Below are 13,209 nucleotides of genomic sequence, written 5' to 3'. Positions count from 1 at the left end.
TCATTTATTAAAAGAGAGTTTCACGCATTCCTAGCATCAACGATCTCATGAAGTCATTCTTAGCATCTCACTCATATAAGTCCTTCTTGCACTGTAATGTTTGTTTGTTTACAATTCACCATTCACTTTTGCTTGACTTGTTGGAACGTGCCAGCTACTGCATGTAGTTTGTAATAAAAGTCAAATGGAAAATATAGTCTAGCCCTAGCAGGGTTGATAGAATAAGACATAATCCTGATGAGTATGAATACAATCAAGTGCCTTTCTTCTGGCAGATGGCTTAATCGACTGCATGGACCCAGACTGCTGCTTGCAGAGCTCCTGCCAGAATCAGCCATACTGCCATGGTCTACCTGATCCCGAGGACATTATCAGCCAAAGCCAGCAGTCACCATCCCAGCAGGCTGCCAAGTCTTTCTACGATAGGATCAGCTTCCTTACAGGACCTGACAGCACCCATGTCATACCCGGAGACAACCCTTTCAATAAAAGGTAAAACCATCACTGTGACAAAAAAATAGAAGTACAGGTTGGTTACCTGGGCAACTATATTCTTGTGTGGTTTTATTAACATACTGTGCGTTAATAACAGCATTGTACATGTTCTTGTTTTCAAGATCTCATAGACAAAATGTAATCTATTCATTATATAACTAGAATGTTGTCATTTAACTTTTGATTTGAAGTATTCAATCAGAAAGTCCTTCAATTACCCAGGGAGCAATTATACAGGACTCAAATATGGAGCTTCAAAGCTCAATAAATGCTGTAGCTGAAACCACTAATTGGACAATGAATTAGCAATACACATGATTATAAACCTTCATGAAGTTTGAGTACAGACTAGTTTTTATTTACCCACCTGTATGTGACAGAACGAAACCACCCCAATGCTTGACCCTGCACCCCATATAATGTGGGTACTTTAGTAAAAGGCATCACTTACTGCTGAGAAAGACTAATGCCAGTTGGTTACATGCTGAGGAAAGGGGCTCAGGCATTCTCTGCCCGTTACTTTTTTCCTACTTTATTAAATATCAGACACGTTTATTTGGAGTCTGGAGGCTGCACATTCAGCTATTTGCTGTTTTCCATGACATATTCTGTTTATTGAGACCGTGTCTGTGTTCGTATATATTTGCATTTCGTCACGTAGAGTTTGTCTGCATAGGTTTCATACACTTTGCTTGTTCTGCTTGAACATTTTGGTTATTTTATTTGGCTTACCCAGGCGCCTTTCACACTTCCGGTGCCAGATGTGTCTGCAACACATTAGAGACCAGTGAGTCGCCGGCTTCTCCGGGTATTGAAGGTGCTAGTGTCATCAGTCTGAAATATTAATATGTAGATCTAAAAACAAACACACGATATACGTGATGCCTATTATTTTCATTTGTCAATCTAAAGCATGTTTGTTCTTACATGGGGGTGCTCTTTTTTTTTTTTTTTTACTGTAACAGAATAGTTCACATTATGAGGCTATAATTCCATAATCTGCCAGACTGGTGTTTTACTGAAGCAGTAATGATCTGAAAATCTACCAGTAACTGAGAGCAGGTGCCTTGTGTCCTGCTGAGTGAAGGAAGATGATTTACATTAGAACTCCTGGGTCTACGGTAATTTAACAGTATTAATGCAGTTAGGCACAGCAGTTGATTAAAAGTTGTTGCACAAATGTTCCTTATTGCCCCCTCTAAATCTTTTTGCTTCCTGTTCCCAGCAGATGTACCAATTGCCTCGAAATTAATTGGAAAGAATACTTTTCCTCGTGCAAGTGCCAGATATTTGACACACCGAAAGCTTGGAGGGTTTATACATTTTAGACTTTTTATAGTTCCTGTAAATGAATGGACTAATCATTTAGTACCTTGACTTTCATTAGCTGATATTAGGCTTTTGAGAGAGAAATAATTCTCGAGGCTTACATTTACATTGCTTAAGCATTGTTGGACCTTCTAAGAAGAATTTCTATGAGGAAGTAAGGTAACCCAGCATCAGTTTTGTCTACATGCTACCCTGTACCTAGAATTTAGCATGAATGATGAATCCCTAGTCAGACAAGCTTACATATTTGATGTTTCAGAGTCTCAGAGGCAACAAATTGACCAAAAAGTACAGGCAACTATTTAAACTTTTTTTTGGACGTGGTTAGTGGATCTGCGCATTTAATACATATAGTAGAGACAGAAAGATGCAAGCAGAATGTTCTGTTTTGGAGAGAAAAGCAACACCCTCCAAGTGCAATTGAAACGGCAGCATTAATGTGTAGGCATATATTATGTTATGTTTATCAGACCCTCCAGCACTGAAGTGGTTGATGAAAGTTGAATGTAGAGAAGGTTACACTACCAAGTAGTGACTTAATGAATTTTAATCCATTCTCACTTTCCTGCCGGAGGTGCCTGCCATGTGCAGCCCTGTGATGCAGGAGCCTTACATTGCAAGCACCTGGGGTAGTGAAGCTCTGAACTATGTCATGAATCACCTTCGAGAAAGGCAAATGTATATGCATAACCTGAACTCTTCCGTTCTCACTCCACTGCAGCCTTGCATCTGTAATCAGGGGCCAAGTACTCACTGCAGACGGGACGCCGCTCATTGGAGTCAACGTGTCATTTCTACATTACCCCAACTACGGATACACAATCACACGCCAGGATGGGATGTGAGTGCACAAACTGTTCCTTTAAAGAGTTACTTCCATGATCATTCATGCTCAGGATCTTACCACACAATGATTTCCTATCACTTACCTCTAGGCGAGAACTGAGATTATATGTGTAGATAAAATTTGCTGAGACGCTTGAGGTTTTGGGAACACAGAGATCCCTCTGCCAGATGTGATCAAATGGAGTTGGGCCTTTGTGGCCTACTAACTGCATGTTCGGAATGATTTTCATGTTGATACAATAAAAGTTATCATAGGCGGCAAATAAATCAATATTCCTTAAACCCAGTAGGGCTGTTTGGACTATGCAAGGCAGTTTTTTATTATGAGCTGTGCATCTGCTTGTGTGGTGTGTCCTTGCTTATTTTTATTTGCATTGCAAGATATTGGACCTGACAGTGGGCTTGTGTAGCCTTAATTGTTATCATTTTATTGTTTCACAATATCTGACGGGTAACTCTCCTGTTTCTCCTAATAGGAGTATGTGTCTTCTGAAACTGTGCTTACTGTCTTTTGTATTCTTCTCAGGTTTGATCTGGTGGCAAATGGAGGTGCATCTCTAACTCTGTTGTTTGAAAGAGCTCCGTTTCTAACACAATACCATACGGTTTGGATCCCATGGAATGTCTTTTATGTCATGGATACCTTGGTGATGAAGAAGGAGGAGAATGATATACCAAGTTGTGACCTGAGCGGCTTTGTGAGGCCCGACCCTGTCATTGTCTCCTCTCTTTTATCAACCTTTTTCCGATCCTCCCCTGAGGACAGCCCCATAATTCCAGAGACCCAGGTACTTGTATGTATAAGTGTGTGTATGTGTGTGTGTGTGTATATATATATATATATATATATATATATATATATAGTGTGTTTATAAACGTAATAATTTATTCCCAGAAAACTCCAAAATCACTCAAGCAGCAACTGGATTCAAAAGCCTGTACGTTCAAAACCGGGACCAACGTGTTAACCACCATGACACCTCACATAGGGAGGTTTTCTCAGCCTCATCAGCTGTCATTGTGTTATGTGACTGGAGATGTGCAAAATATTTGCCCAAGTTCTCGAATCACATGAAATTAGCCCATTTGGCTGTTTAATCCCGACAAGTGAAATAGGGCATTTGCAGGAGAAAAAAGCGTGGGAGAAGCCCATATTAGTAGAGGGCACCTTTACTTAGGTACAGTACTTTATCTAGCCCGGTTTGCAAAATTCTGGAGAACAGCGCAAAATGTAGCAAAAATTGCTTAATGTTCTGAAAATTTGCCAAAACAAATTGCAAACCACTTGGAGACATTTGCATCTTTATAAGCGACCCTTAAAAATCATTATTTCTTTATGATATATTTTTGGTAGCTTATTCTTTTTTTACCTTTCTATGCTGGAGTACAAAAAAGCCCCTAGTATTAATACAGCTATGAAAACTAGTGGCATTTTTACATAGAAGTCACTCCTGGGATCAGAGCTGCATGTTTAGTAGGTAAATGCATATTTTTAAATGTCTTTGTTTTGTTTTACAAGCAGGTAAACAAAATCGGCTGCTAAGCATGAATTCAGCAGGCCCGAAGAAAGGGAAAACATACATTTTTCACAAGATGCACATAAGTAAAGTGGCTACTTGAAAGCAGCAATCCAGCTTTATTTAATTACAGGATTGAGGAAGGGGGTTTCCGGAGCTGAACTGTGTTGATTTGAGCTCCGGGGACCCCCTGTTTCCTGAGATATATACCTCCATAGGGTGTGCCGGTATCTCTTGCAAAGTCCCGGTCACTGGGGCCAACATGAAGCCGAAACAGATGACGTCTTAGCTTCCTATTGGCCGGCGTGGTGTGGGACATTTAAAGGCCGCCATTATGTTAGGCACACCGCTCCCTGCCTGCAGAGATACTGGCACCCACCACGTAGGTAAGTATCTCTGGAAGCAGGGGGTCTCCAAAGCTGAAATTAACAAAGTACGGCTCCGGAGACCCCATGCTTGAATCCTGTACTAAATAAAAAGGAAACTTGTATTTCTGCTTTAAGGTGGTTGAATCTAAGGCTGCGTTCCCGATAGCGCTGCGCGGGCGGCACTTGCCGCTTTAACTTACATATATATAAATTATGTAAGTTCCCGCTCACGCGGCGTGCTCGTGCGCGGGCACACACGCTCACCCGTGCTCGGCGCTTGCCAAAACAAATAAATCTGACTTCCCCGCGCGCTCAGCTGGCCCGCGCGCGCTTGCGTAAATCAGAGGACACCCGGCGCTCATGCTTGGAGCGCTCTCCAAGCATGAGCGCGCTCAGCGCCAGCGGGGACTCCGCCTAAGAAAACGAATAACTGATAAGTTGTTAAAAATGTTTGTTTAATTTTTACCTTCTATGTTAGATGGCAGCTTTAAAGTAAAAGAGAAAAGCACAACTGTAAATGTATTGGTGAACTTTCAATAGACGCTACGTACCCCGTGCTCTTAAATTAATTTGCAGTTATTACATTTGGGATACAGGTGCTGAATCGCTAGGGTTGCCAGGTGTCCAGTATTGAACTGGACTGTCCTGTATTAGGACACTCTGTTCAGTAAAAGATTTGAGGTAATAGTGGACATGTATGTGTCCGGTATTACCTCTGTGGTCATAGTGACCTGACCAGCTGGGGGGGGGGGGGGGCGCAGGACTTCCCCGAGCAGGGAGAGAGAAGGGCTCTTGCTAGGGGGCTGGGCAGCTTCCTCCATCCTGATTGGCTGCTGCTGGGTAATGCAGTTAATCAGGAGGAAGTGTCAGGAGCCTGAGGGTGGAGTCAAGGAGAGGAGGAACAGCATGGAGCGGAGAGAGGCGAGATGGATGTGTGTGTATCTTAAATGCTTCACACCTTTCACCATTATGTCCAGTATTTTTGGAGACGCGACCTGGCAACCCTAGTTCTGATTTTAAATATAGGAACGTGTTGAACCAACAACAATTCTACACACTCACATCAGGAAGTTTATACAAATGAAATCTAGCATTCATTGTGCAATGTGACAGCACCAATGACGAGAGGGAGACTGTGAATGCACATATGCATTAGTATTTCAGTCATGTAGTAACCCTTTTATGCTAACAACGTCTTTTCTTCCATTTTGTAAAAGATCACAGCCTGACATGTAATTGATTCTATCTGCAAAGTATTTCAGAAGTGGAGAAATGCAATAAAATGCACGAGAAACCTGCATATAGACATGACCACATACCTCATCAAGCAAAATATGTTCATCAATTAAAATAATACCTGCAGAATCACCTTAGTTTCATTTAGCAGAGAATCCCGTCGGGAAATACATAATGTCGCAGGGAAATAAGGGCACACACTAAAACTAGACGGAAGTCTAAAAACAAATCACAATTTGATGTGGTGTGATGGATGTGTGTATACATTTCCACTTCTGCTTTTATTGTCATAAGATTGTCTATATAGGCTTCTTCCCCGTCCATCACTTTGCACTCGCTGTATTTCTCAAAAATAAAGGGGGGGAAGGGGGTTTATCATTTTAAAAACCATTGTAACCGAAATCTGAGCATTACAGACAGCTGTTTTATTTAAGATCTGACAGTGAGATGAAAACCTGACAAATGGAAACGCTCAGTAATAAAATGTAGGAATGCTATAGGAAAGCACACTCTCCCTGCCAGAATGTTCCAATAAAAAGGAATGCTTTAAACGTCTCCCATGGGAACCCTCCGAATTCTGATTCTCTGCAGTTGGCTATGCATATCAAATGAGCAGAGCTTGGTGGCTTAGCAACTATAAATGCTAGCCTCCTTTGTGTAGGAATCTTATTATAGATTGTAATCCTGTCATTGAGGGGTTGAAGTGAAATAAAGGTGATTGCTTTAGTTGCCAGATCTAGAGTACGTAAAAGTCTGAAATCTCCATGACTAATGACTGCACAAAACCTTCAATCATCAAACTGTAGTTAAAATGTCTGTCGGTTTCCCATTTGGAAAAGCCAACCACTTTGCAACAGGGCAGCGATAACTGAGTGAGCAACGTGTGGGAGCTTTTTGTGCATTCTCTACATGAAAAGAAAGACGAGAGAGAGTGAATTTGATAATGTAACCAACAGATATATCACATGCGTTTAAACATCATCAAAAAAGACAGCTTTATAGTGTAGATAAGTTGTTTAGTTAGCTAAAAACATTTGGCATAACATATAATGAGAGGAGTCAAACCAATGCTCTTGTGATATTGAAGACGTTCAGCTATACCAGGGGTGGCTAGTCCCAGTCCTCAAGGGTCCCCAACCTGTCAGGTTTTCAGGATATTCCTGCTTCAGCACAGGTGGTGCAGTCGAAGACTCCCTCCCTTGAGGACTGGAGTTGGCCCCTAATCTATACATTTCCGAGTGCAAAACATGGCACACAAACATATTGCAGCCAACTGTTAATAAAGTAATTTGCCCTAGATCGCACGGTCTTAAATAGCTTACGCAAGAATTGATCCCACAAGGTTGTGTATTGAAGACCAATCACTTGGCTACCCACAATACCTCACTCCTCCTTCAATTGACCCTTTGTGTAGTGAAAGAAAGTTGCAATGCACGGACAAGCCAGTCTGCATTAGTAAATTGAAAGAAGCAATAATTCTAGGGACCTGAATACGAGAGGTTCTTGGACTACGTCCTAGTAGGATTCTCTCTTTGAGTAGAGGCAGGAATCCCATTAAGGAACAAACTTACTGTACTGTCGTTACAGGCTCACCATATTGATACATAAAGGCCGTTCCCTGCTGTATGTCACAATTGAAAATGACTTTTTGTGGATGTACATAGTAATGCTGAGTATCTGTCGCCTCCCGGTACTAGTACTAGAGAAAACGAAAACATTTCTGCTGAGTACCATCATGCGTTTAAAATGCTGTGCCTCGCCCAGTCTACTATGCCCCAATATTCAGCCTGCTGGAGGCTCTTTCACTAGTGTTGGGACTTTAATATAGGGTGGTGGCTAGCAGTAGTTAGGAGCCCCAGTAATGCAATATAATTATGTTGCTTCATCCTATCACATGCTTATTTTCACAGGAGCAATGGTTTGCAATAAAAATCACTGCATTATTTATCAAATGCTTTCAACGTGATTCCCCCTCTCCCCCCCCCTCCCAGATGAATCTGTACTGTTTTTGTCCCTGTATGCGGTTGCAAATTGATAATAGCCTCAAATGTTGTCCAATAGTTACTGCTGCCATGTCATACCATTTCCAGCATTATTTGTTTCCCACATTCTGACAGTCGGCTTGTGATTTGCAGTGTCTCTCTTTACGTGTCTTCCACACTAGGTGCTCCATGAAGAGACGACAATTCCAGGGACGGATGTCAAATTGTCCTATTTAAGTTCAAGAGCAGCAGGATATAAATCTGTTCTTAAAATTACAATGACCCACTCGGTGATACCATTCAATCTAATGAAGGTTCATCTTATGGTCGCAGTGGTTGGAAGGCTTTTCCAAAAATGGTTCCCAGCATCACCTAATCTGTCATACACATTCATTTGGGATAAGACAGACGCATATAACCAGAAGGTCTATGGGTTGTCTGAAGCAGTTGGTATGTATTTCTGTGAATACACGATTTTATCTATCTATTAATATTCGTTTTAAGAAAGATGGAACCTGGATTCATTGTTATCTAATGAGGAAAGCCCTATTGATCTTCCTTTGCATATAGCAGTAAATCTTGCAGTGACATTCAATTTGATATTGCTAATGACTTCATCAAGGTTGGAGATTAACATACCCTAACTTACCCATTGAAGTGGATAATAAAGTAGCAAAACCATAAGAATAAAAAAAAGTGGTTATGAGTCGGTTTCAGCTGATTTGGAATAAAATAGTGTCACTACAAACGAATAGTTTATAATGAACAAGAATACAAAAAAGATATTACTAAATTGGCGCACAGCCCCACTAATTGGCGCACAGCCCCATTGAAACAACATATTTTGGTCAAACTGAATGTCTCCTCAAGAAATTCTGCCATTAATGAGTACTCCATTGGCATGGATCCAATCCTTCTTTTCTGGTTCTTTTGAAGCGCTCGTGAATGCTGCATCACAATGCTGTGCACACCCATCTGATAGAATGTCTTTGGGGAAATCCCACTTTGCAGCACAAATAGGAATTTAAGGCAAATGTTGAGTCCTGTTATATATGCTCTACCATGTTCTGCACTGTGTATTTTATGGGCAAAAGTCACTAAGCACTGTTAATTCAGGGCAAATAACGTGAAGTTCCCTGAAACAGGAACAGCCTTATTCACTAAGGTAATTATATGCAGAAATAACAGCCATAATTGAGCTCATTAGCATATGATTACGTTGTTTCAGGATAACGTGGTGTTATCTTCAAATAACGTGACACTATTTAAGTCTTGGCCTTACCCCACCCAGACCCTCAAATAGGGCTTGCTGCAGAGGAGAGAAGGAGATAACATCATAATTTCTGCGCAAACAATGAACAAGGCAAAAGGAGCAATGTCACTCTGCTTTGAGCACTGGCAAGCATCAAAATATATTAGATAAAGATGATAAAAAGCCTCCGATGCTTTTGTTTCCCATGGAAATGTTAAATGTTTAAATCATGCGTATACAAATGAAGAGCACAGCACAGCACAGCACTGCAAGGTAGCGAAACAGATGGACAGCAATAATACATCACTTAATATTGTTGTGAAAGTCACACTGTACAAAAATAAAGATCACAGTTCCTGCCATTGAGGAGGAAGCTGCCACCCCAGATGATAGAGGTGTGAAGATTTAGAAAACCTACAGTATGTCCTAAAGCAGTGGAGGTAGTACATGCAGAAGCAGTAGGGGTGCGATGTTGAAGAGCCACAGCTCAGTTTATGAAACGCTGTAATTGGGAGAATATGGAATAGAACACGGTTGGGTATCTGGAATCCTTCATGTAAGAAGGTGTTAAAACATTCAGGGTACATCTGTAGAAATGTAACTTTGATGCTTGTTTTCACTGTTATATTAACGGCTGTTTCATCATTTACAATGTATTTTATAGCTGTGCAAATTTGAGCCCGCAACCCAATTATGAAATTCGCAATAACTAATTGCACAGAAAATTAAATACATGTTGCATTTGTTAGGGCCTAACTAGTGGCTAAAACCTACCGGGAAATATGTACTCATTTGAAAAGGTACAGTGGCCACAGCTGAGTTGTGAAACAGTTTTCAAAAGACACAATGGTGGATGTTTTCACGTTTCTGCGAATTTAGGAGGGATTGACAATGAAGCATGAGATCCGGATGATAGGCAGTTTGTTCATTTGCCGGACTGAATGGATGGGATTGTTGCTTCAAAGTCTCTCTGAGATCTCTATTGAGTTCACATCAATCTTTCTCAATATTCTAATGAATTCAGGTGAAATCTCCCCGAGCAAGACATGGCTTATTGGGCCTTAGTCCTCCATCAGTGAAATTCCTCTAAAAAAAAATAGCCCTTACCTAACCACAGTCTACTACTTATTGTATATTCACAGTGGGAATCAGAGGTCATAGAAAGTTATTTCTTTCTACTCATTTACTGAACACACAGCTAGAACTGGATAGTATATACATTCCATACAGCTGCGGTCCCGCCTAGGATAAAAGTGAACTAAGAAGATGGCATCTTTAATGCGTTAAATATAGGTTTTTGACATTTTTTTAATCACTTTTTAAAACTTGTAAACAAAAGCTTTGGACGGTTTTATAGTCTTAAATGTATTTTGGTGATAGGACTGCTTATCAGGCCTTAAAGCCAGTGTTAAGTTATTCTTTTTGATCTGTTCCTGGCAAAATACACAAGATACTATTATTTTTTTCAGGAGATACAGATAAGTCAAATATTCACATAAACCTCAGTGCCCTATGTTGTTCCCTATATAGTAATCTATAGGCCTTATGACACATAGGAAACTTCATGTCATTATTGCTCATTTTCTACGGGTAGATGTAATTCACTGCTCCATCTGTGGGCGCTGTTGCAGTCACATGATCGCTGCCCCCATGTCATCACAGTCCCGGAAGACTGACGCTGGTCTTCTGGCACTCTGAAGGGTTAAGGGAATTGAATCCTTTCGAAAGAAGCCAACAACATGATGAGATGAAGATGAGATGTTTAATTTATTTTTTTTGACCAGCTACGTCGGACTGCCCCTTTAAGTAAAGATGCCCAGAGAACAGGCCATTACTGTACCTCGTTATTAATGCTCCAGCAGGTGTACTTGAAGTGCTAAGGCAAAAAGTAGCTGTAACCCATTCAGATTTCCTGACATTCCTAAATCGTTAATGTCTGAAATTCTTGGCACATTTATAATCAGAGAGCTCGATTTCTGAATGTTTTTACTTTTTAACCAATAATGCCCATGTAATACTTAATTTATTTTTTTTAAACAAAGATATAGGTGTAATAAATATAAATATGAACGTTCGTATGATTTTATAGATTACAATAAAATAAACCAATCTGAAAGGTATACAAATGCAAATGCAAATAGTAGGAGGACTTTTTACTAACAATCCCAAATTGTGCAGCCAGAAGCTAGATAAAATAACCCATGCAGAAGCACTATGATGTGTGCAGCTATGGTAATTGTGATCGCATTTCAGTGTATTAAATTATATGTTATTAAAAACAGTGAATGCAAATGTATATATAAACAAAGCTGTTAACCGTGTAATTGAAAGAGTATTATCGGGTTATACTTAGATTATCCTGCTGCTTATATTATATGGTTGTATAATATACCGATAAGCAACAGGACAATCTTAAGTATAAGCATATTGTAATTTCACTTATTTACCCTGTTTTCCTTTCATTATGTAATACAAAATGTAAGTATGTTCATTGCACTTTGTAATTTTGTGTTCCAGTCTCTGTTGGATATGAATATGAATCCTGCCTTGATCTTACCCTATGGGAAAAGAGAACTGCAGTTTTGCAAGGATATGAGCTAGATGCCTCTAACATGGGTGGTTGGACTTTGGATAAACATCATGTCTTGGATGTCCAGAATGGTAAGACACTAAACACTTAAATAATTGAGCAATAGTTTCTGTTGATACATATAAACCTTTGTCAGCTTTACCGAGTCCTGTCTTACAAATATCTTTCTTCAGGCCTGCAAAATTGGGGCAAAAGTAGAACAAAAAAAATGCACCCTATTTATCAAACAAAAATTCCATTCCAGGAATCGGGACTTTTATAACGTGTAAATCTGGTTTAGTTTATTGCTTCACGTTTATTCTGATTTAACAGCCGGGTTTCATATATCCCTCGTTGTCTTTGTCATAAGAAAGAAGTGTTGGTGCAAAGGTACAGTACAGCTTAAATACAGGCATAAAGAAAATATTTATTCATGTATGATATTTATATTCCTATGTAATAAAATGTCTCGGTTCTACAAATTTATTTAAAAAAAGCACACATTTGTAATCTAGTATTTTATTAACTACTGTATTAGGAAGACAACTGCTATAAAATAAAAAAACAGCTCTGGCTGTATAAGTTATATTACACATGCATTTTTTGTGCAGGGATACATATTCAGTGATGTTCTCAATATAAAAGATGGCAGTTACATTAAGACTTCTCTGTCGGCTTCCGTTGAATAGTAAGGGTTATAACGGAAACTTTGGCAACTTGTTTTAGCTGAGAACATATCACATTGAACGCACAATGTAATTTGCTTGAGAAGTAGCCCTGAAACAGACTAGATCTGTGTACCATTTAGTAGATAATGAGTGTGTAGAATCTGATTGGCAAGTCATACAGCAATAGACCTCAATATAGGGGAAGATGTGGCCATTGTGAATCTTCTGTCTAATAGCCACATTGGTCGAATCTCTGTTGAGTTCTAAACATGATATGAAGCTCATATATATATGAGTTTCATATCAATTATATATATATATATATATATATACACAAACACACACAGGACAGACACTCCTATTTTTTGTATTTTTTTCTATCTTCCTTTTTTGGGTATCTTTTTGGATAGTATGCACCCTCCCTTTACACACACATAGATATATAGAGAGTCTAACGCTGCCCAACAGCAGGTTACAGCTGCACAGCAAGAGACAAACAGGATACACGCTGAGGCACTCAGAGTGACCCGTGAGGAACAGCAATGTGCCATCTGTGAGCTGCAACAGGAGATCCAGGCTGTGTATGAGAGGCTAAGCGGGGACCCTGATGGGAGATTCCAAGGACCCAAGGCAACTTGGGTCAGTCATTACTTACAAAAGACGACTGCAACAGATGTTGAGCGTACCTTCTGGCGTTTGAGCGCACTGCAGAAAGAGAGGATGGCCGGCAGCTGAGTGCGCAAGCATACTTGCACTGTTCCTGAGCAGAGAACCTCAAAAGGCCTTCTATGACCTAGAACCGGCACAAGCCTGCAACTACAACAAGTTGAAGGATGAAATTCTGGCACGCCTGGGAGTGACCGCTGCAGTACGGGCTCAAAGGTTCCACTTATGGTTGTATTCTCCTAAAAGGCTGCAAGATCCCAAATGTTTGACGTCAAACACCT

At 40.1% G+C, this 13,209-nt stretch overlaps 1 protein-coding gene across 16 annotated transcripts in view; it reads left to right on the top strand.

Moving 5' to 3' along the window:
• Nucleotides 1–13,209, top strand: part of TENM3 (teneurin transmembrane protein 3) — an 816,371-nt gene that overhangs the window by 736,505 nt on the left and 66,657 nt on the right. For all 16 annotated transcript variants that reach the window (XM_075610837.1, XM_075610771.1, XM_075610754.1 and 13 more), the window contains 5 exons: nt 276–492; nt 2,546–2,665; nt 3,197–3,458; nt 7,956–8,223; nt 11,543–11,686. In XM_075610837.1, the coding sequence (XP_075466952.1) occupies nt 276–492; nt 2,546–2,665; nt 3,197–3,458; nt 7,956–8,223; nt 11,543–11,686 (1,011 nt within the window). The remainder of the gene's footprint in view (nt 1–275; nt 493–2,545; nt 2,666–3,196; nt 3,459–7,955; nt 8,224–11,542; nt 11,687–13,209) is intronic.

This window comes from Ascaphus truei, chromosome 1, assembly GCF_040206685.1.
Source record: "Ascaphus truei isolate aAscTru1 chromosome 1, aAscTru1.hap1, whole genome shotgun sequence".
Taxonomy (NCBI): Eukaryota; Metazoa; Chordata; class Amphibia; order Anura; family Ascaphidae; genus Ascaphus; species Ascaphus truei.
Note: the sequence above shows the minus strand (reverse complement) of the source record. Positions and strands in the feature narration are given on the sequence as shown.